General features: G+C 38.6%; 1 protein-coding gene across 11 annotated transcripts in view; it reads right to left on the bottom strand.

The window, feature by feature from the left end:
* Nucleotides 1-24,568, bottom strand: part of Liprin-gamma (liprin protein kazrin) — a 181,871-nt gene that overhangs the window by 32,802 nt on the left and 124,501 nt on the right. For all 11 annotated transcript variants that reach the window (XM_076776290.1, XM_076776288.1, XM_076776298.1 and 8 more), the window contains 4 exons: nt 11,556-11,976; nt 8,014-8,382; nt 6,160-6,548; nt 1,389-1,595 (listed from right to left, as the gene is read on the bottom strand). In XM_076776290.1, coding sequence (XP_076632405.1) covers nt 1,389-1,595; nt 6,160-6,548; nt 8,014-8,382; nt 11,556-11,976 — 1,386 coding nt within the window. The remainder of the gene's footprint in view (nt 1-1,388; nt 1,596-6,159; nt 6,549-8,013; nt 8,383-11,555; nt 11,977-24,568) is intronic.

The following is a 24,568-nucleotide window of genomic DNA, read 5'->3' as shown; positions in this document are numbered from 1 at the left end:
AGTACCATCGAGATGTAAACGAACAGAGGGGACGAAAACATTTCCCAGTAATAGGATGTTTCTAATCAGACTACTGATAATTACAGTCATTCCGTGAAGCTACATTTGCGTGTAATATCTTGGAAATCTTTTACGTGAACCTAAAAATTATGAAGGAGAGAATAGGGATGACCAATACAATTCTCTTCAAAAAAGTGCATCAACTCCTCAGAATGCTTTATTGTTAATGTGATTCTTAATCGTAAGAACAAATTAAAAAAAAAACAAATTGCTCTTGGTTTTAAAACCAGCTTTGGTTCGAGAGGTCAACGAAGTAGCCAATATATCGGCGTTTTATCAATTAGGTTGCGAATTAGTTTTGAACGCAAGAAAGTTACAAATCCATCAGCTCGTAGATTGCTAAAATGAAACTGGAAATGGAAATTTCGTGGCGTGCGTGACTCTCGAGCGCATTCCAAGGCAACCCTCGGGCCATCAGTTTTAAACTCGTTAGCTAGAGCCCCGTTTATGCACAGCGTCGAGAACAATTTGAGGGCTCAAAGCAGACTCACCCCTCGCGTAATTGCACGCGGGAGCAAAGAAATGCTTCTTACCCAACTGCTCGTTATAACATCATATCGATCGCCAATACTTCGTGGAGCCTGCATAAACAACAGCGAGACACCGTTTCTATTCCTACGATGAATTTACGCCATCCTTTAAAGCGTTCGCTACCAAAAACTCTAAAACTTCTGTTCACCTTCCCCACCCAGATCGAACCTTTCTTCACTTGCAAATACAATTCTTTGCTATTTGTTCTCCAGTATGTAATTTTGCAAAGCTGATACATTTTGCAGTTTATCGTACGTACAAGAAGTTACCAAGAAGTTGCAATGTTCTAGACAGATAATTTGCAGCTTTTTAGGTACGAGAGGACAGTACTACAAATCTTTACTGTGGGTTCACGAAGTGGAACGTTGTGTGACGATGGAAGAGCGATATCTATCGCGAAGAATACTATAAACTAGTCCTAGGAAACATTTTTTCTCATCCAGATGCACGGAACGTGCAAAGTTTGGTACAGGAAGTCCGGTGCAGTCTGTAAAATTTCAGAAAGTTTGGTCACAGGTTGCGGTACCAATTTCACCGAGTAGCCCGTCAGAGATAAAAGTTCGCCGAGTATATGAATTTATCTTCGCTAAAAGCTGAGTAAACGCGTCAAGTAAATACTCGAAGTCCAAGCAACTGGCGGCGGGGTAAAGCTAAAAAAAAATGTTCAACCCCCGCCCGGGTAGCTTCTAGTTTCCAGGTACTCTTTACGAAACACTTTAACTGCCAGCCCGACGAGCAGATTACATTCGGCGAGGCACCCTGCGCGGATTGGAAACGTTAACTAGAAAGGGTCTTACCTCTTTTATAGTCGTGTGTGCGTGCGAAAGGGCGGCCTCTTTGTCGGCCAAACTAGCTGCCAGGCTGAGACTTCGATCGGCCTCGTCCCTGGCTGCCCTTAGAAGACTCCAGCGTTCTCTTTCCCGCTCGCGTTCCCGTTCTTCCGATGGTATGCCAACTCCTTGCTGCTGAAGGCGTCCTAAGGTCGCCTCGTTCTCCCGCATCCGCTGTAATCAACGGTCAAAGAGACCCATATCCGGGCAGTAACTCCACCCAAAACCATCACCATCTAACAATGCATGCACGCGCACAAAGTGTGAAAGACTGCTTTGAAACAAAGGAGGACCGGGATGATTAAACATTGCGACGGTATTGCAATTACGCCTGTCCAACCCGGGAGGCTGTTCAATTTAACCCAACGATACGCAATGTTGCGCATTTGCATCGAATCAATCGGTGTTACGAGCATCTAATAAGATACGATGTTCCCTCGTTAATGTTCGCGCCGCGATCGTTATCCAGGGAGATGTACTGTTCCAGGAATTCTCGATTCTTCTCTGTGTTAGGCTTGATCGCATCGCAAGAAACAAACGCTCAAAATGAACGAAATGTCAGAGAAAAATGTTCAACCCTTGTTTATTCCGAAGACTCTAAATTCACTTAGAAATCAAAGTATACAGGGTGGGGCAGTAACTATTAGCACCTCAGATATCTTGGAAACTATAAGTTTCACAGAAATGTTTGCTAAAGTAAATTGCACAGTACGAAGGGCGCTATTGGGTGGCGATAATAGTTTTTTTGCAGGTGGAGGTACTTCGGACATTTGAAGGTCACATCCATTTTTTTAAATGGATCGGTATGTTTTTGCTTCCGTATCACGATAGAGGATCTTAAAACGAGTTCAACGACCTATTACACAAGGTCATTGAAGGTCATAGAAAGTAGAGAAAGGCGATAATACTTACGGTTTTGGTAGTAAATGAAACATGTTTATAGTAGGTGTTCGAAATGATGATCATCACTGTCAATGCACCGTTGGATTCTTTTTACGATTGATTGACTTGCAAGTCTTACAGCGTCAGAACTTACTGATGCACGGGCTGCAATAATTCGCTGTTGCATATCGTGAGATGTAGTTGGTACTTCTTTGTACACTTTCTCTTTCAGTGTTCCCCACAGAAAGAAATCTAAAGGTGTTATGTCTGGTGAACGAGTTGGCCACGATATTGGACCGCCGCGTCCAATCCAACGATTTCGAAATTTTTCAACGAGTTCCCTTCGCGCAATCAATGAATAATGTGCTAGGCATCCATCATGTTGATACCACATGGTTTGTCGTGTAAATAAAGGTAACTCTTCTAGCAAAAGACCCAACGTATCCTTAATAAAATTAGCATAGACGTTGCCATTCAAATTTCCATTGATAAAATAAGGTCCAATAATTTGATCACCTATGATACCGCACCATACATTCACAGACCATTGTTTTTGATGTTCAAACTGTCGCAGCCAATGTGGATTTTCCGCTGCCCATAGATGCATGTTATGCAAATTAACATTCCCGTGATTTGTGAATGTTGCTTCATGAGTAAATAAGACGGTATTAAAAAAAAGCTCATTGTTTTGAATCTGACGTATAGCCCATCGACAAAACTCAACGCGATTCGTGAAGTCGTTCCCATGCAATTCTTGGTGAAGACTAACGTGATACGGATGAAATTTGTGACGGTGCAAAATGCGAAGTACGCTCCTCCTACTAATGCCAGATTCGCGTTCAATTTGTCGCGTACTAATATGAGAATTTCTAGACACACTAGCGAGCACACCGATTTCCATTTCTTCGTTAATTACTCGTTTCTGGCGTTCACTTTTACGAACACTTAAACTACCGGTTTGCCTAAGTTTATCATACATATTTTTAAATGTTTGACGCGAAGGCTGAGACCGATGTGGATATCGTTCAGCATACAAGTTTTTCGCCCTTACAGAATTTTGTTGGCATTCGCCATAAATAAAAAGCATATCAACCTGCTCTTCAAACGGATACATCGTGCCGGATTGACCGATTTATCGATACTAATCTTATGATGTTTATCTTACTCTGCAAACTATTAAAGTGTCCTTCAAGCAGTGTTTATTCTCGGTGAAGTAAACGGTAAGCATTACGTATTCCTCTACTGTTGACAATACGTATGTTTCATTTACTACCAAAACCGTAAGTATTATCGCCTTTCTCTACTTTCTATGACCTTCAATGACCTTGTGTAATAGGTCGTTGAACTCGTTTTAAGATCCTCTATCGTGATACGGAAGCAAAAACATACCGATCCATTTAAAAAAATGGATGTGACCTTCAAATGTCCGAAGTACCTCCACCTGCAAAAAAACTATTATCGCCACCCAATAGCGCCCTTCGTACTGTGCAATTTACTTTAGCAAACATTTCTGTGAAACTTATAGTTTCCAAGATATCTGAGGTGCTAATAGTTACTGCCCCACCCTGTATAGAGGGTGTTCGGCCACCCCTGGGGAAAATTGTAATGGGAAACACTAACGACAGTATTATTTAAAATTTCAGATCTATCAGGATTATTTTTTTACAATTTTACAACGTGTTCACTGCCACACCAAACCCCTGAAATTGTCCACGAAAATGAAACATTGTTTTTAAGGAATTGGAAACTAGCACACCTACAATTTGTCTTGGAACTTATTTTTAACAGTGTCGTTAAAATTTAATTAACTGTTTTAGATCCTTGAAGAAAAATCATGTCAACGTGTTAAAGTATCGGTCACCGGTGACCACCACGACAGTAAATGTGCTAACAGTTAATAAAATAAATTGAAAGTGTCTGAGTTAACGTTGAAATTAGGCGCAGTCGTCGATATTATTTCTGAATGCGAACAATTGCAAAAATCTGTAAAACGAGACGCGGTGATTGATTTTTTTAAGCTCGTTGCCCCTCCTTTTTTTCTCCCCCAAGATGTTATTGCCACTCGATTGGCCATGGTAACTCGATGCAGGTGCAATTTGTCGGTTTACAGGTGTCATGTACCTTCACCTATTAGCCACCAGGATATCAGCTACGGAGAACTTAATCCACTTATCTTTCCCTCGGGCGCAAGTAACTTCACGCTACGTATAACAGGTGTTGCAGCTGGTTTATCTGTTAAACTTTGGGACAACGAAATTATTATCGCTTCGACGGATCGGTCAGGTGTTATACGTTCGCGAGTCAGCGTTTCGGGGTTAAAAAATATCGGTGCAACCTCGGTGGCGCGTGTTTGCGCGCGTTCGAGCGTAAAAGGGCGCCTATGCTCGTGGGAAAACGCGATTATAAAAGTTCAGCCGGCCAGGGACAAAAATATTTTAAATTCTTCTTTCGACACTTTTGCGCAACGATTTTTGCGGGATTTAACGGATACAGGAAACAGAAGAGCCGTAACAAAATTATAATTTCAACGTACGATAACAAATATAATATTGATATTTTCATGTATCGATAAAATTGATATAACACAGGATGAGTCTCGTAACGTAACAATAAATAATTTGGAGTGTATTTGTCGTGTGAAAAAAATGTTTCAAACAAAAATTGCATATTTTATTATTCTACTTTTCGTATCGAATTACTTTCTTCTTAAATAAAAATTTGTATTTCTTGATCGAAGAATGGAACGATAGAAAACTGAATACGCAAGTTCGAAGTACAATAAACATTAGTACTTTATTATGAGATCAATTTCGTTAGTTTCTCTCGTCTCGAGCGGGTTTTATAGGGTTGGAGAGCTTAGTTAGAAATCTACCCTCGTAGAAACGCGTGGCTTCGGGACCTCCGGGAGTCCTAGGGTTAAAATGTCCTGCAGCGTATCTGCACAGGATGTTATAGAAACGGCAAACAGAGAGGTACACGGAGTTATGTATCGAAGTTTGCGATATCGAACAACGGATGTACCCGAGATCGACGAGAATTCCTGTGTGTTTCGCGTTTCTGTTTGAACAAGGGAGAAAGGGGCGCGGGATGCTAAGCCGGGCGGATAAAAAATCATAGAAGCGAAGGTTCCATTTTCTTTTTTTTCTTTTTTTGCGCAACGGCGACACGTCGAAGCTCGCTGGTGATGAAGTGGATTACGTACAGCGTGACAAGACGTAGGAGGATAATACGAGAGAAAATTGCTCTATGGGAGAAAAATTGCCATAAGATTCGGAGCGAGACGAGTTTTCTCGGATGTTTCATTACAGGAAAACAGGACTTTTTCGTTAGGATGTATAATTTAATTTCATAATTCTGTGATTCATGTAACAATGGTTTTCAATGGTGTTCCTAATTATTCATTGAGTGATGCACCTTTGGCAATCTATATTTTGAATACTTTGTCCTATTATGTAAATAGCGAATGCAGATTTTTGACTTCGAATTAACCCTTTTACAAGTCATATTCCCCTTTTCAGAAATTGAGCTTCTCTAGAAATCTGTTTCCTTAAGCCATTGTTAAAAAAATATAGGTACTATTTCAAACTAAAAATTCAACAAAAAATAATATAAAATACTTATTTGACATCGAGAGTACCAACTGTTCGCCTTTTGAGTGCTATCTTTTTAATTACGAATAAAAAAACGACAAAATGGCAATCGTATTAGGCGAATTTGATCTGCGAAAGAGTTAATTTGTAGTAGAGGACCCGTATAGCGAGTGTTTTGTTTAAACCAAGCGTGCTCGCGTATACTACGAGTGTCGAGTGACCACAGCATGCGGAAAACGTCTGCGTTTGAAAAAGATTTCGCTCACCTGTTCGTAATTTCTTATGAAGTCGCGTAATTCCCGTTCCTTGTCCTCCAACGTGCCGTAAAGAGCTTTCATTTGATTAAGCAGATCAAACTTCTCGGCCTTGAGCCTCTTTCGATCGGCCTTAAGAGCTTGAAGAGCTTCCTTGGCGTGTTGCAGTTCCATCTCGAGTGCGACGAATCGTGCTTCCTCCTCGAGTGCTGCATCCTCGGAGCCAACCTCGCCACGCGCTGCTCCGCTGAGTAGCAATCTCCTCAATCTTGCTACTTCTGCCACCAGGCGTTCGTTTTCCAATCGGAGCCTCCTTGTGCTGGCCAGTTCCACGAATCCGCCGCCACCGCTGCTACCGTGGATGTTCGACAGCCTAGACGCTACCAATGGATCGCCAATCCCTGAAGAAACATTTCAATAATTTTATTAGAACACGGAACGTTCGTTGGAAGCCATATTTAAGCCTTCCTTGCACTACGTTGCCCCAGACAAACATTTGATCGGACTACTAATAAGTTAAAGGAGAATAATTTAACCTGACCACCCTTTACATTTGAATATTCCGACATTTTGGAGTCCAACTTCTGCCAAGAAAATGGGAGAAAATTACAGAAGCCAAGGAACACTATTTCACTGTTTAAAAAAGTATTGCGAGTTTAGGATGACTCAGAGTGCAATTAAGTAAATATTTTAAAAATTCACGGAACACAACGATCTGGTAAATTTTAATACCCAGAGTGGAAGTATAAAGCATTCACTCGAAGATTCTGGAATTTTCCATTGTATCCAAATGCGTATATGTTTAAAACGAAAGATGGCGTCCGCACACCGCCACAGCGAGGCGTGATCGCTAGTGAACGCAGTCGTTATGCGAATGTCGAACGTACAACATAGCTTTTTCTATTAAGGAGGTATTGCTGCCTAGACTGTCAATTTTACGGCCCTTTTTGTGATTTTTTTTTTAATGACAGGTGGGCTGTTTTGTACTGAGACTGTGTAGATATATTTATTCATCTTACAAGCATGTACAATATTTTTTTCATGGAAAAATATTAAAAATCGTGGGAATTATAACTTCTTGTTTGATGGCTCTTCTGGAAAAGGTGCTCCAATGGCTTCCAGGATTCCAGATAATTTGAAACAGAGGGGGTTGAAGTATCTTCATAAGGAAGGTTGTAGTTATAGCAAGAACTAGGGAGATGTCAAAATGGCGACACTCCAAATTTCGAATTTCTATTTTTTAATCGTTCCAGCGATAAAGGCGTGTCTGCTGAATATTCTCTCCAAATTTGAAGTCAATCGGTCTTCTAGATCTTAAAATATCATGTAAGCCAGTTTAAATGCGTTTTTTTAAAGACAAGGAGCTATAACTCTCGCAATTTTTAATATTTTTTTATGGAAAAAATCCTGCACTTATCTATAAGACGAATAAATATATCTGCAAAGTGTCAGTACAAAATAACCTACCTGTCGTTAAAAAAAAAATCACAAAGAAAGCAATACTCCCTTAAATAAAGATTTCCTTTTTCATTTCTACTACTCGTGTCAGTAATTCACCCAAGACACAGTAATTTTAGTAAAAAGACCGTTTTTCGAACGTTCTCCGAACAAGACGCTCAGCGAGTCGATTTGTTTTCCTTTTTTATCGAACTAGGAATTTGCATAAACATCGAGCCCCAGTCACGGAGGTCCCCATGTAAAAAAAAACTCGACTTGCATTCATCTTAAGCCCAGCTCCGTTTAATTCCACGGAATCGCAGGAACGTAGGAACGAATGAGTCCGGTGGTAGAACAATCGCAGACAGTGAATGTACGAGAGCGAAGTTGAAAGGGAAGGCTTCCATAATTAAATGCTGGGTTACCCACCCAGGGAATTAACCGGGGACGAGGGTCTGCTGCCCGGGGCTGGTCCAGGTGGTTCATTATCCTCTTCGACCCGCACCTCGCCATCCACTAGATCCTTGTCGATGTCCTTCTCGTGATCGTTCATTTCCTTGCTGGAACGCAGCGAGTCGCGATTCGTCGATATTCGTAATCTCTCCACGCTGGATCGATCGCTGCCCCCGCGGTGAAGGAAGTTGCTTCTGTTTGTGGATCCTCGATCGGGGCTGGCGCTGCCCGATCGCGAGTCCACGCTTCCGCCGGAACCGCCCAGTCGTGTTTTTTCCAGGGCCGGGGCGTAAGGACGCCGTGCTTTCTCGTTCGGGCTGCGACTTGGCGAGCCATTCCGTTTCTCTGCACCAAAAATTTCATCCTTTTAGTCACAAAGGACGCTAAACTATAATTAATTTCGAAAGATTTTTTCTTTTATTTCGTTACTCAAACACTTGGTCATTCCTCTGTATGTAGCTTTTGTATAAAAATTGATATGCCACGCCTCAATTATTTTGGATTTATTTGGTATTAATAATGGCGTGTAATATTCAACAGTTCATCACAGCAGTTGTTATTTGTAAATTTTTTAATATTTATTTTAGCTATCTATGTCACTGGTATTGGAAGTATTGAAATATATATTGAAAAATTGACAAAGCGCCGGTCATCGGTGACCGCCACGCCATTCCACGCGTTAAACGAAATTTTCCATTCCGTACAGCGTAGTTAAATTGTTACGGTACGGGGATGAACGTATTACATTTGTGTTAAAGTGGAAGCGCAGCACACCCTGTCGTCCCTAATTTTATTACGCGAACGTCTGAGGTAAGTTTAATCGAAGTGGACTGGTCCCAGGGTCGACAGCGAAATATATCCAGTAAAGTGATTAAATTTCGCATCTCGCGAGAAGAGATCATGCGTTTAAAAAGTAATGCAATCTCGTACTGGTACGAGAAGGGAGTCGACAGAGGCTGACAGGCGGTACGGCGGGGGTGGTTGCCCCGGTTCCGACAGAGTGTTACAAGTTGGACGAGGAAATGGTGAGTCATGGCCAGCCGTAAAAGTGGCAGCAAGTAACTACGAGATATAAGGTACACGGTGTTCCAGGGAATCAAGATAAAGTTTCGACCGTGAGCTACGCGAGAACTCTGGTTTCAAATTATTATACATCGCGGAACTTTCCGCGAAGCTTTGCATACGTCCGAAAACCCAACACGAGCGAAAGGAACGCATCCGCTCGAAAACTTGGATCGTGTAAGAACTCTTTCGCGCCTGACTTTGTATTGTTTCCACGGAATGATGGACGATGAACGATTTCTTCGAATTCAAAATTATGTGATCGATGTACGGAGTAAGGAAGATACGAGTGAAATCTAATTATTGGTATAAAAAGCAGAATATTTTAAGTAATCGAACATAAGTGTGGCGGGACCGTTTTAAAAATTTTCTTTGCAATTTCTAACACAGAATATTGTTTTAGCGTCATTTAATTTGGGAAAAATTTTAATGGGAGATTCTAGAGGCCAAAATAAGACGAAAATTAAGAATATCAATTTCTTGATTGAGGCTTCGTTAAAAAGTTATTAACAATTAAAATAAAAAATTTCAAATCGTTCTGGAAAAATTATTTTCGGTTGCGGGGGTCAATTACAATCATTTTTGGTGGATAGACATACCCTCGAAATCCTACCCACTTTCTAGAAAAAAATTCGAGAAGGTGTGAAATTTTACGACCGGAAAAAAAAAATTTCAAATCGTTTTGGAAAAATTATTTTCAGTTGCGGGGGTCAATTACAATCATTTTTGGTGAGTAGACATACCCCCGTAATCCTGCGCATTTTCGAGAAAAAAATTCAGTACGGATAAAGATTTAAACGTTAATAACTTTTTAACGAAGCCTCAATTAACAAATTGGTATTCTTGATTTTCGTCTTATTTTGGCCTCTAGAATCCCCCATTAAAATTTTTCCCAGGGGTGGCCGAACATCCTATAGTATACTATTCTTATTGTTTGTTTTTATATTTTTATGTAAAGAAGGGGACAAAATTTTGTCTCAAATTCTGGTTTTCGATGTAAATAGGAAATATATGTGCAGTAAAGATGAAATGATAGAATCTTCAGTGTTCCACTGTCTTAGAACAGTCTTAAAATATGTATTAAAATTACTAAAACTTTAGGCGCGTGCAGTTTCGAAACTATTAACGTTTTATTTATAAACGAGCCACTGTTAGAAGCGGCAAACCTTCCTCTTTAAAATGGCTTTTGGTTTTTGGCGATCCGACTTTCCGTTTTCGAGATATCGTAAGTTATGTAAAAGGTAATTTTGTTCATTCGACTATCTCACTGTCCGTCGCGTGTACAATAGCCTATTAACGCGTATTAAAAATACTAAAACTTTAGACGCGTGCAGTTCCGAAACTATTAGTGTTTTATTAATTATTAAGGCATCGTTAGCGGCGGCAAAGCTTCCTCTTTAAAATGGTTTTTTGTTTTTGTCGATCCGACTTCCCGTTTTCGAGATATCGTAATTTATGTAAAAGGGTATTTTTCTTAATTTGACTATCTCTGTCTCCGTCTGACGCGTCGCGTCGTACCTCCTTGTCGCGCGTGAGTCGAGACAGTCACGTGACCAGGAACTCGTAGTATTTCCAAGAATTTACTACGCACTACTGTTTACTATTTTCACGCGCGCGAGTTCATTGATATCAATGAACGTAAACAATCGCTTCCGATCCTTATATCTCCGTAACTAGCCACCGCATCGACTTGAAACTAAAATCGCTATATCTCCGGAACTAATAAAGCTATCGACTCTCACAAACGCTCGTTTTAAAGGGCATTTCATCCTCTACCTAATGAACATATCACCTACTATAATTTTTGCTATCTTCTATGTTTATTTTGAAATTTACTTGGACGCTACATACCCAAAGAAGTTTCAGCAATTTCCACTGATCGTACGACTAGTGTACGATAAAACTGGATCACAAATTGTTCATTTAATTGAAAATTAATTCAAAATTTGTACACAGGATGTTTGCGTAATTACTATGCCATTTTTTTCGTAAATAATTGTTTTCTCCGGAATCTACGGTATTGACTTGGAACAAACTTCGTTTTCAAAGGTGTCTTATCTTCTATCCCATTAAAATTAAAAAATTTCAACGTAGTTTGGAAATTTTCTGTACGAAGTTAAAGTATGTTTAGAGTAAAAATATTGAAATGTTTAAATGCTTTATGAAAAAAAATATACATGAAGTATCGGTACGTCTAGTGTTAAAAGCTATTACATATACAAATGACACTCTTTTGTGCGTTGAATTCTAATATTTTGTTTGAACAGAAACGAAATAATTTTGTCTCAAATTCTAAATATTAATCTTCAGGTTTCTATTATTCCCTAATTATTTCTTGGCATTTCTCGAATATTACTATCAAAATTCTTGCCATCTTTACTCAAAATGGAAGTGTTCGCACAGAAGTTTCGACCACTGTTTTTCAATATATTCTTAATATTTTTCTTTGAACGTACCTATGGGGCTTGCTCGTCGATCGATGGGACTGGTCCTCTCCTTCCTATCGACCGGACTGGTTCTCTTATCGATGGGACTGGCTGATTTGTCGCTGGCCGAGCTTCTCTTTTCCACGGGGCTGCTGCCGGCGCTGAGCCTTTTTCCATCCTCCTGCGATTGTTGTTGCTGACCCTCGGTCGCCTCCTGCGTCCCGGCGTTGCTGTTATTCGTGGCGCTGCCGGTGGCGTTATTGTTGCTGTTGCCACCAGCGGCTGTACTGTTTCCCGCACCGTTATTATTGTTTAGTACCACCGGCAAAGCGCTACGAACATCCCTTAACTCTCCACGGAGCGTGGCGCACTCGCCCCTCGCTCGTTCCAGCTCCCCGTCAAGCCGGGCGCCTGTCGCTGCGTTCTCCTCCACCATCACGCGAAATTTTGCCTGAAAACAGAAATAAAAAATATCGAGGATTTAACGGGAAAGCCCTTCGAGCTGCAGGAGTGTTGAAAATGTACGTCGAAAAAGAGGAGAATGCTAATCCTTGACTAATGAGCACGAATGGCGAGCAACCGTCCCGCTACTGTGAAATACACTTAATTGCTGCAACTTCGTCGTGTACCAACGAAATAGATTTCGAACGTTTAATTCTTTCCAATTGCCATTAGTCGTCGAAACGAAATATACAAAATAAAACGAAGTGAGAAAATCGTATACTGTTACGACTCGTATTCGTACGCTATAACGGCGATTCATTATACCTGAAAAAAGGTTGTTTCTTACGAATTGTGTTGTATTTGAAAATGGTACGACTCCATTTTTTTATACATATATTGAGATACTTAGAGGTTTGTATTTAAGTAAATTAATAATAAAACTTGTCAGTTATTAGCGGATGACCGCTGTTTTAAAGCTAAATTAAAATTAAAAATTAAAGGAAGTTAAATAAAATGTTACTAAATAAAATAAGTTTAAATAAACTAAATGAAAGACAAGACAAAAACTACTTTCTAAATAGAGAAGTAACACAATTGTAATAAACGACATTTGGTAAAAAATAAATACATGGAATTCATAAGAAATAACAATTGCAGTTCCTTTATAGTGAATCACAATTATAGTGTACGAATACGAGTAGTCACAACTCTTTGAACGATAAATGCCTTCTTGACCACTTGTTTTCAAATTTCTTAAGAATCGTATTACCCTTAAATATGAGACCGTACGCAGTAATTATAAGATCTTTAATAGATTTCTTAGTAAATAATAGATAAAAAATCTCAGTGATTAATCTGTGAATCGGTATTAAGTTTGATAAATTCGTTTAAAGACATACATTTCATAAAAATCGACGCGAGAGACACGGAGTTTCGCGCTGAGTTTTCGGGGCACGTCGGAGCCCCGACGAAATGCTTCGCAATTTATCGTCACCGATCGCACGGGCGAATTTCGGTAGACGTTAATCAAAACTTTTCGGTGAATTTTTATCCCCGGGAATGAAATAATGGGCGCGACCCCTTATTTGCTCGACGGACTCACCCTTTTCTCCCCCCTCGAGCGGCGGGGGAAAACGAAGGGGAAAGAGGAAATGAAAGAGATCGGGGGCGAAAGAATGCGCGGAAGAGAAAGTATTGAAAGTTCCATGAAGTTCAGAACGGCCCATAATGCCCGTGTGGCTGGGAACTAAGCGTTGTGCGCGGACGTTTCGCGTAGTTGCGGACGCTAATACGGGACGAGGCAACGCGAACAAATACGCCCGGTGATAAAAGTTTGCTTCGAAGCGTGCAATATTAATAAGCCTGCCGCGGTCACGGAACACGAATCTCATTGTACGCCCCTCCATCGTGCAGCTCTGCCCAAAAATCTGAAAAGAAGGATCGTACGAGGGCTTTTCGATAAGAACGATCGAACTTTCAACCGTCATGGCTGACATATTTGTTATTCCTTAAGAACACTTAAGGTTTCCTTTGAATAAACAGAAAATTATAGGGGAGTTGCTTTCGGTGCACGAATCGCGTGTCAATAATAGGGGAGACCGGGGCTAGAAGTTCCGGGGGTGAGTTGTTTCGACGGTTATATCTTTAAGATGAGAAAAGATAGCATTGTGCTTTCAATTATTATGAAAACATAAACTGATCACGCCACGCTGGCAGACATTTTAATAGCGTCCGTGAGAGCGAATTGTGCAGTTTTAGACAAGAGATAGCCACGTATTAAATAGGTAAATATTTAATGTTAATATTGTTTATTGTTCTGCAAATCTAATAGCATTTATTAGAATATTTGAATATATAAAGTACTGAATTTTTTTTCTAGAAAGTGAGTAGGATTTCGGGGGTAGGTCTGTTCACCAAAAATTATTGTAATTGACCCCCCGAAACCGAAAATAATTTTTTTAGAACGATTTGAAAAAATTGTTTTTTGCCGAAAATTTTCAGCACCTACCCCCTGTCGATTTTTCTTAAAAATTAGGTTTTCATTTTTGATAATTTTACTTGACACCCTACAGAAAAGTTGTCTAATACTTTCATGTAGGTACCCATGAGCTCTACTTCAGAAAAAAGTTTCATTGAAATATATTCACTATCATAGGAGTTATGGCTGTTTGAAAATTTGACCATATTTATGGGGTTTTTCTCATTTTAGACTTTTCGAATATTTTTAGAATTTCTACATATTCTACATTAAAATACGCGTCGTTTGCTTTTTGCTCAAAAATGATTGCAATTGCCCACTGTAACTAAATATAATTTTTCTTAGTATGATTTGAAATTTTTTAATTTCGTCTAAAAATTTCAGTACCTACTCGAATTTTTTTCTCGAAAGTGGGTAGGATTTCAGGGGTATGTGTATTCACCAAAAATGATTGTAATTCAGCCCCGCAACTGAAAATAATTTTTCCAGAACGATTTGAAACTTTTGAATTTAATCGTTAATAACTTTTTAACGAAGCCTCCATCAACAAATTGGTATTCTTGATTTTCGTCTTATTTAGACCTCTAGAATCCTCTATTAAAATTTTTTCCAGGGGTGACCGAACACCCTGTATAGTCAGCTATTTCTAATTGCACATGCTTTCAATCCAATAATCTAATAAACTTAAGTGATACCTAGTACTGGACAGAGAAACATAGAAGAGCTTCAGAGTAATCTGCGATGGCCAGAAATATAGTTGTTCGCGCACTGTGAAACGTCAGCACAAACTTCATGGACAGATTGAACACCGAATCCAATCATCGTTTGCGCCTTCCAGGCTGACTGCACAAATGGTTTCAGCAGTGTCTTTGTTTTCCTCCTTTATAGCTCTGGCTTATTCCTCTCGCTTGGTTGATTTGCTATCTTCTTCCTTAACACATTCCTCTTATGTTTTCTATCTATTGTACATCTATCTATTGTATACACGTGTTATACATTTACACGCGTGTCTGAGTGTTTGCAAATTTTATCACACCACGAAACGCTTGCCAGTGAAAGCTGGTTTGCTGGAACTTGCCCAATTGGGCATCGAGTGCAACATGGTCGATCTAGATAAAGCCGATTCCCATGAATCATCGCGGAATCCATCGTACGGAATAATGGATGGATCTCTCCTGTTCCAGCAAACGCAGCATTCTGTTCATTGGTATAGGTCAATGATTAGGGAATGTAGCTCTTGCGGTTAGACACGAATGTCGATGAGGCGGCCGTTATAGGACCGCCCGAAAGGCATACTAACTGTCATTAATCAGGTCATGTTTGACACTTGACCTTCCTCGGGCAAACAAGACTCGATATCGCGAGATATGAAATCCAAGAGCTTGTCAGCGTTAATAATTTCGTCTTGCAACATTTCGAAGGATCAATATAATACCTTGATACGATAATAAGGTCTTCGATCCTATGAAACATATCTGGACTTTATGTAATTTGAGATTGTAAAATTCAAATGTTCTAAGAACCTTTTCGTTTCCAATAATCTTACGTTACTGTCCCTATCCCTAATACAGTAATGATTCTTAAAATGAACCTCGTGATTCGTAAGTTGAACATTTCTATCCCTCCCCGACTGGGGAGCATTCTTCTAAAAGAAGCGCGAAAGCTGACATTTAAAAACGATACGAGCTGGAGCGACGTTCACTTTACGAATCGTCAATCGACAGAATGAAAATTGACTGAATTTCGTAGCACGGGCAATCGCGCTCGGACTTCGATCGCAATCATCCTTAAAAACTGATCGCCCTCCGGTATGATTGATTGCACTTTCGGTCGGATAAGAAGCGAAGGGAAGGCGGAGGATAAACGAAGAGAAGAGGGGGTCGACGGGCAGCGGTGAGCCACTGTTGGCCAAGTTCCAGGGGCACAAAAGGATAGCCTGCGAGGATAAAGGCGTCGCGAACTTGTTGCTTTCCCAGAGGCGCCTTCCATTTTCCCTTCACGCCCTCCTCGCGCCCGTGAATCGCATGATCACCGATAAATTTCTCTTGAACCCGGAGTGCCTTTACACCGAAAGGTTCTGCGTACTGCACGTGACAGGCTTAGCCCCGGTTCGCCTATTAACGCCCAAACACGGAAAGACCATCGTAGACAACGAAACTCCCGCACTCTACCTACGGTGCTAACTTCGTTCATGTTTTAAAGGGCTACTCTGTTTTACATCTTTCAAAAAGTCGAATCTTTGTTGAGATTTTACTGCACGGTATATTATTTTAATTGTATACGTTTTATTTATAACAACTAATGAGAAGACAATAGGCGGTACGACACGTGTTACAGTACATTACAGACTGATCGAAAAATCAACACATGATCCAACAGGTGGCGATCGATTACCTGCTCTACTTTATCGACGCAAGTGAGATTTACGATTAAGTTTTGCCTTGTTACTCCTGACAATCTTTCTCTCAGATTTTCTTGAACAGTCGTACAGGGTATTTCGAAGGCCTCCTTGAATTTAAGAGTACGTGAACCAGGAGAATAGACCAGTTATTGATAATTAGCAAACTCTTTAATTATCAATCCCTTCTCCACCCTTCATCGAGCTAGAATACGAGTCTGCAAAGTTTCGAACAGCCTCTCGTAAACACCGTCTGGGCACGCTGTTCGAGCCCCGCGATCTTTTCCCGATCTGTGCTCTAATTAATACGTTAAAGCACACGATTTATTTGCCCGTCGCGGTCCACGGTTTCTCCTCGCTTCTCACGCTCGTCGCTCGAGACGTAGCAGCAGTTACGTCGGTACGTTAATTGCATCGACGAATCTTGTCGAGAAGTTTATCGGAGATCAACGAGAAACTAACAACGAGACGATATCTGTTCGAACGCGCGTCCGGATGGCGTCGATACCATCGGCCGCGGCGGCCTCCTTGTAACACGGGATGTTTTATTCTCCGTCGTAGATGTAATCTCTGAAACGTTGACCTATATGCTGAACCGAAATACTCTGATACGCCGGTAACGCGGCACACGTCGTGTGCACATGCTGTGGGCTATACACACGGCCCTTAAATACATAAAGCATCTAGAGGCATTGTAATGAAGTTGCGGTAAACTAAACTGCGTTTGCATTGCTATTCCTGGCGTACCAACGGTGTATTGTCCGACCCAACGTGGGGTAGACGCCCAGAAAGTCTGGCAAAAATTCAAAATCCGACGACTCGAATACTCCCAGGTCTCGTCGAAATTATAGTTGACAATATTTTATAATAGAACCAAAAGCAAATTAATATGTTCAAGATTACCCCGATATTTAGTAAATATTGTTAAGGAGCTACTCTTATTGCCTCGGAAATATAGCAAATTTATGTATTTTTAAGCTTTTACACATCGAGTTCTACATTTCTATCCAGTATTTATATCATATTCAGTATATTTGCAAACGTAGTAATGATTCTTACAGTGAACTTCGAACACGATTCGTAAGTTGAACATCCCCATTTCATCTTAAGAATCATTGCTTATTAAGTGTATTTGCAAATGTAGTATACTAATAATTCTTAAAGTGAACTCTATACGTGATTCGTAAGTTGAACATCCCCATTTCATCTTAAGAATCATTGCTTATTAAGTGCATTTGCAAATGTAGTATACTAATAATTCTTAAAGTGAATTCTATACGTGATTCGTAAGTTGAATATTTCCTATTTCATCTTAAGAATCATTGCTTATTAAGTGCATTTGCAAATGTAGTATACTAATAATTCTTAAAGTGAATTCTATACGTGATTCGTAAGTTGAATATTTCCTATTTCATCTTAAGAACCATTGCTTATTAAGTGTATTTGCAAATGTAGTATACTAATAATTCTTAAAATGAACTCTATACGTGATTCATAAGTTGAACATTTCCCATTTCATCTTAAGAACCATTGCTTATTAAGTGCATTTGCAAATGTAGTATACTAATAATTCTTAAAGTGAATTCTATACGTGATTCGTAAGTTGAATATTTCCTATTTCATTTTAGAATCATTGCTTATTAAGTGTATTTGCAAATGTAGTATACTAATAATTCTTAAAGTGAATTCTATACGTGATTCGTAAGTTGAATATTTCCTATTTTATCTTAAGAACCATTGCTTATCAAGTGTATTTGCAAATGTAGTATACTAATAATTCTTAAAATGAACTCTACACGTGATTCGTAAGTTGAACATCCCCATTTCACCTTAAGAATCATTGCTTATTAAGTGCATTTGCAAATGTAGTATACTAATAATTCTTAAAGTGAATTCTATACGTGATTCGTAAGTTGAATATTTCCTATTTCATTTTAAGAACCACTGCTTATTAAGTGTATTTGCAAATGAAGTATACTAATAATTCTCAAAATGAACTCTATACGTGATTCGTAAGTTGAATATTCCCATTTCACCTTAAGAACCATTGCTTATTAAGTGTATTTGCAAATGTAGTATACTAATAATTCTTAAAGTGAACTCTATACGTGATTCGTAAGTTGAATATTTCCTATTTCATCTTAAGAACCATTGCTTATTAAGTGTATTTGCAAATGAAGTATACTAATAATTCTCAAAATGAACTCTATACGTGATTCGTAAGTTGAATATTCCCATTTCACCTTAAGAACCATTGCTTATTAAGTGTATTTGCAAATGTAGTATACTAATAATTCTCAAAATGAACTCTATACGTGATTCGTAAGTTGAATATTCCCATTTTACCTTAAGAACCATTGCTTATTAAGTGTATTTGCAAATGTAGTATACTAATAATTCTTAAAATGAACTCTATACGTGATTCGTAAGTTGAACATCCCCATTTCACCTTAAGAACCATTGCTTATTAAGTGTATCTGCAAATGTAGTATACTAATAATTCTCAAAATGAACTCTATACGTGATTCGTAAGTTGAACATCCCCATTTCACCTTAAGAACCATTGCTTATTAAGTGTATTTGCAAATGTAGTATACTAATAATTCTCAAAATGAACTCTATACGTGATTCGTAAGTTGAATATTCCCATTTCACCTTAAGAACCATTGCTTATTAAGTGTATTTGCAAATGTAGTATACTAATAACTCTCAAAATGAACTCTATACGTGATTCGTAAGTTGAACATCCCCATTTCACCTTAAGAACCACTGCTTATTAAGTGTATCTGCAAATGTAGTATACTAATAATTCTCAAAATGAACTCTATACGTGATTCGTAAGTTGAACATTTTCCATTTCATCTTAAGAATCATTATCGTATTCACTTGGATTGCCCTAATGAAGATTTTAGTGCTCTTTCGAACTGTTTTCGAGGATCGTTTAGAAAATTTCTGTCGGCAAATTCGAATTTGGAAACTGGAAGTGGAAACATCCGCTGCTGAAAGCGTTTCCACGAATTATGTTGCAGAGAAGACGATGCAGTAATTATTGAGTTTGCCGTTGCATATGACGTTGGAAAAATAAGACTCGAGCAAAAATGAAGAGAAATAGAAGAGGGGTCCGGGGAGAAGAGGAATGATGCAGAGAATGAGCATTACGGAACCCACTCGAATTTATGAAATTGCAATTTCAGCCTCCAGTTCCACCGCACCAGGGCAATTTATCTCGCAGTGCAAGGAAGGAAAATAATCCGTTTCCTTATTCCCTTTTACCGCATTTTCTACCCCCGTGGTGACCGTAACAACCTCCACGAATATCATTCTCTAATGTTTCTTAAACCAACAAATTGGAAGATTCGCGAACCTCGTAATAGAGAATAATGATCGGATCAAAATCGTACGACCGCCGTAATTCACCCACCTACTTTCCAATTGGCTACTTTCGAATACAGAGATTCTAGATTGACACTGCTTCTACTGGCTTGGAACAAACTCGTTGCAACAATTAAATTCCGTGTCGTTCTTGCAAGAAATATATTTTCCTATCACCAACGAATGAGATATTTAACACTATTTCTACCAAAGATATCGAAAGATACTTTTAACAATTTCAATTCGAAACTGTTGACTATATTGTCCCCTATTTCAGGTACAGATGAAAAAGATAGGGGTCAAATGTTTTAATTTCTCATAATCACAGTTACCGTCACAGTTAACGGATGTTTTTCGAAAATAGAGCGATCTAGGTGAAATCAGCCTTTGAAATGTTTCTCGACAAGGACTGTCAGTCTGTAACGGAAAGTTCTGTAACGATCCAAGCAGTGGAAGTTAGATCCTTTATCACTCAGCAATCTTCTTTCTACCTTTCTTTTTGATTCCTTCATGGATTTCCGCCATCTGTTAGTCGGTCTACTTTTTGCCTCTTCGATTGACGCTGATGCGAGTACTCGTCTTTTCTTGCATTCGCCGCTAGTTCGTCGATGCGGTCTCGAAAAGGAAAAGGTTTTCGTCAAAGTGGTTTGCGGAGTCTGAACACGAGCCAACTTTGACAAATTTTCTTGGGGGAAGTTGGGGGGGGGGGGGAGGTAGGGAGACTTTTGACGAAGTTTCTGGTACACCAGCAGTTGGGTGAATATTCTCTCAGAAATTGGCGATCTCGAGTGAAAATTAACGTCACTCTGATTGAAAGTAGAAGCAATAACTTTGTGGTTACTGATTTACCTTATACCATCGTACAGTGTGTGTCGAAAAGATGAACTTTGTTTGCTACTCTGTTTACTGTTAAAATTCCTGGAACTGATTGCCCCATTCCTCGTACGTTAATTAAAAACCTGCAAAATTTTTTTCAAATAGAACCACAAAGCTGTAAAAATTAACGCTCGCTCTGCAGGTTGGCATCAAATGCGAAATATCCCCTGAAATAGGTTTCTGTTTTAAAAAACGCGATGAAAGATCTACTTGGTAGTGTGATTATTAAAAAAAAAAATTAACTACGATAATAAAAGAACAGTTTGAACGATAGTGTTAATAGTAGATTTACCAGTTATGAAACGAGTACCTCGATTTGTTAAAATACACATGGTTTCGGGTGTAGTACGTCAGAAATATTGTTTCACATCTAAACCACAGAAGAATTACGGTCATTCATAGCCGCGGGAGTTTACGGAATTAGTAGCAACGAGCCTGCATGACACGAAACAACAGGAAACGTGGACCGCCATGCTATTTAAATCATACGTCCCTTGTCGTGTTTCTAATGTAGGTCAAACTCAAATTATACACGATAAAGTATTTTAAGATGTAATTTCTACGGTCAACGTTGTGCAGCATTTCAACTTGAGAACCTGTGCCTCTCGACAGATTTTCTATTCACGGAAATTATGAATTACAATATGTTTTCAAAATATATTTTTAAAGGGAGAGAACATTACTAACCATACTATTTGAAATTCTTATTAATTTATTTTTAACAATAAATTATTAAAATTAATTAATAAATTCATTTTTAACAAAATAAGACGAACATCAAGAATATCAATTTGTTGATGGATGCTTTGTTAAATAGTTATGGAAAAATTATTTTCGGTTACGGGGGTCAATTACAATCATTTTTGGTCATTAGACATACCCTCGAAATCCTACCCACTTTCGAGAAAAAAATTCAGTACGGGTGAAACTTTAAATGTTAATAACTTTTTAACGAAGCCTCAATCAACAAATTAGTATTCTTGATTTTCGTCTTATTTTGGTCTCTAGAATTTCCCATTAAAATTTTTCTCCGGGGTGGTCGAATATCCTGTAATTTAAATCAAGTTTGTAAAAAAATTATAAAAATAAATAAATAAGTAAATACGTTACAACCCAATAATTGGGAACACCGCCATTAACAGACCATTATCTTTTATCGCGGAAAATTAGCGAAAAGACGGTAGAGGCTCGCGGGGGCTCGAAAATGGCGAAAATGGCGGCGCCACTTAATAGAAGCAATTCGTCACAATTTTGAGAGTAAGCGTGGCCGTCGCGATCAATCCAATTAATTCGTCCGGACTTAATCTTTCACGTCGGATCAAAGGGCTTCCCGATGCCCCCGCGTTTCTTGCAATTCCAGAAATTACTTTCCTTCGGCTGGCTTTCCGGTTTCGCGTAGCCGCAAGCCCGCTGGTGGGCGCAATTAAGGCGAATCCGAGTTCACGTGCAACTTGGCGCCAAGGATCGCGAAAGCAACATTTCGATTCGCGAAAGACGGATTCCGCGCGATGTCGGGGCTGCCCGGAGTGGTTCTCGAAAACAATTAAATCAGGTACATCTATCGTTAACCCCGTTTCACGAAGCTACGGAGCTCTCTTTTATTACGCGGTCGCAGTCGGCCGCCTCGTAATCGTTACGAAACACCCGTTCACGCCTCTGGTTTCGTTGTTTCTGTCGCCTCTTTGTCTGTTTTTGTTCGCCCAAAGTTCTATTCGCGCGTTCTCGTCCCGTATTCCTTCTCCCTACCGTAAGGTTACGGGTCCACGTGTAATTATGTCACGGTTTCCGCCGCCACGACAGTTTCTTTGATGGTGGAAATAAACGAGTCCCTGCTTGGAGGGTTCACTCATTTTTAATGAAAGTAAATGCCCGTAACTTCGTCAAAAAACTACATTATACAGTAATTTTTCAATGGGGGATCACCATCTCCCCGAATTCGACGAATCTGCTTATCGACAGAGCCATCTGTTCAAAATGGCGATTCATTTTTATGACGAAATTAAGGTTACCTTCTATTTTAACGTTACTGAGACGAAAGCAATTGTTAACACTTCGATTCTCACGTCATTTATATATTAATTAATTCTCAAGTTGAAATGTTGAAGGAAATAAATTTGAGTAGGATTCATGAATTTTAGTGGGGTTAGGAATATCAGTACTGAAACAAATAATAAGTAATAACAAATAAGTTATGTAGTTCACAATTGTCAGCTTTTATATTTGCAATTTTGTAGCGTTTCCAAGTCTTTGCAAAATTCGTTTCTCAATGCTACCGAATATAAGAACAAATATGGCGGTCGTGGCGTTCGAAAGGTCTGTCGTTCATATTAAAAAAGCTTATATTTTTATGATAGTTGCATTGAGATGAAAGCAATTATTAACACTTCGATTCTCACGTCATTTATATATTAATTAATTCTCAAGTTGAAATGTTGAAGGAAATAAATTTGAGTAGGATTCATGAATTTTAGTGGGGTTAGGAATATCAGTATTGAAACAAATAATAAGTAATAATAAATAAGTTCTTACAATTGTCAGCTTTTATATTTGCAATTTTGTAGCTTTTCCAAGTTTTTGCAAAATTCGTTTCTCAATGCTATCGAATATAAGAACAAACATGGCGGTCGTGGCGTTCGAAAGGTCTGTCGTTCATATTGAAAAAGCTTATATTTTTATGATAGTTGCATTGAGATGAAAGCAATTGTTAACACTTCGATTATCACGTCATTTATATATTAATTAATTCTCAAGTTGAAATGTTAAGGGAAATAAATTTGAGTAAGATTCATGAATTTTAGTGGGGTTAGGAATATCAGTACTGAAACAAATAATAAGTAATAACAAATAAGTTACGTAGTTCACAATTGTTAGCTTTTATATTTACAATTTTGTAGCGTTTCCAAGTCTTTGCAAAATTCGTTTCTGAATGCTACCGAATATAAGAACAAATATGGCGGTCGTGGCGATCGAAAGGTCTGTTGTTCATATTGGAAAAGCCCATACTTTTACGAGAGTTGCATTGAGATGAAAGCAATTGTTAATATTTCGATTATCACGTCATTTATATATTAATTAATTCTCAAGTTGAAATGTTGAAGGAAATAAATTTGAGTAGGATTCATGAATTTTAGTGGGGTTAGGAATATCAGTACTGAAACAAATAATAAGTAATAACAAATAAGTTACGTAGTTCACAATTGTTAGCTTTTATATTTACAATTTTGTAGCGTTTCCAAGTCTTTGCAAAATTCGTTTCTGAATGCTACCGAATATAAGAACAAATATGGCGGTCGTGGCGATCGAAAGGTCTGTTGTTCATATTGGAAAAGCCCATACTTTTACGAGAGTTGCATTGAGATGAAAGCAATTGTTAATATTTCGATTATCACGTCATTTATATATTAATTAATTCTCAAGTTGAAATGTTGAAGGAAATAAATTTGAGTAGGATTCATGAATTTTAGTGGGGTTAGGAATATCAGTACTGAAACAAATAATAAGTAATAATAAATAAGTTTTTACAATTGTCAGCTTTTATATTTGCAATTTTGTAGCGTTTCCAAGTCTTTGCAAAATTCGTTTCTGAATGCTACCGAATATAAGAACAAACATGGCGGTCGTGGCGATCGAAAGGTCTGTTGTTCATATTGGAAAAGCTTATATTTTTATGATAGTTGCTTTGAGATGAAAGCAATTGTTAACACTTCGATTCTCACGTCATTTATATATTAATTAATTCTCAAGTTGAAATGTTGAAGGAAATAAATTTGAGTAAGATTCTTGAATTTTAGTAAGGTTAGGAATATCAGTACTGAAACAAATAATAAGTAATAATAAATAAGTTCTTACAATTGTCAGCTTTTATATTTGCAATTTTGTAGCGTTTCCAAGTCTTTGCAAAATTCGTTTCTGAATGCTACCGAATATAAGAACAAACATGGCGGTCGTGGCGATCGAAAGGTCTGTCGTTCATAT

This window comes from Colletes latitarsis, chromosome 10 (assembly GCF_051014445.1).
Source record: "Colletes latitarsis isolate SP2378_abdomen chromosome 10, iyColLati1, whole genome shotgun sequence".
Taxonomy (NCBI): domain Eukaryota; kingdom Metazoa; phylum Arthropoda; class Insecta; order Hymenoptera; family Colletidae; genus Colletes; species Colletes latitarsis.
This window is presented reverse-complemented; position numbering and strand designations above follow the sequence as displayed.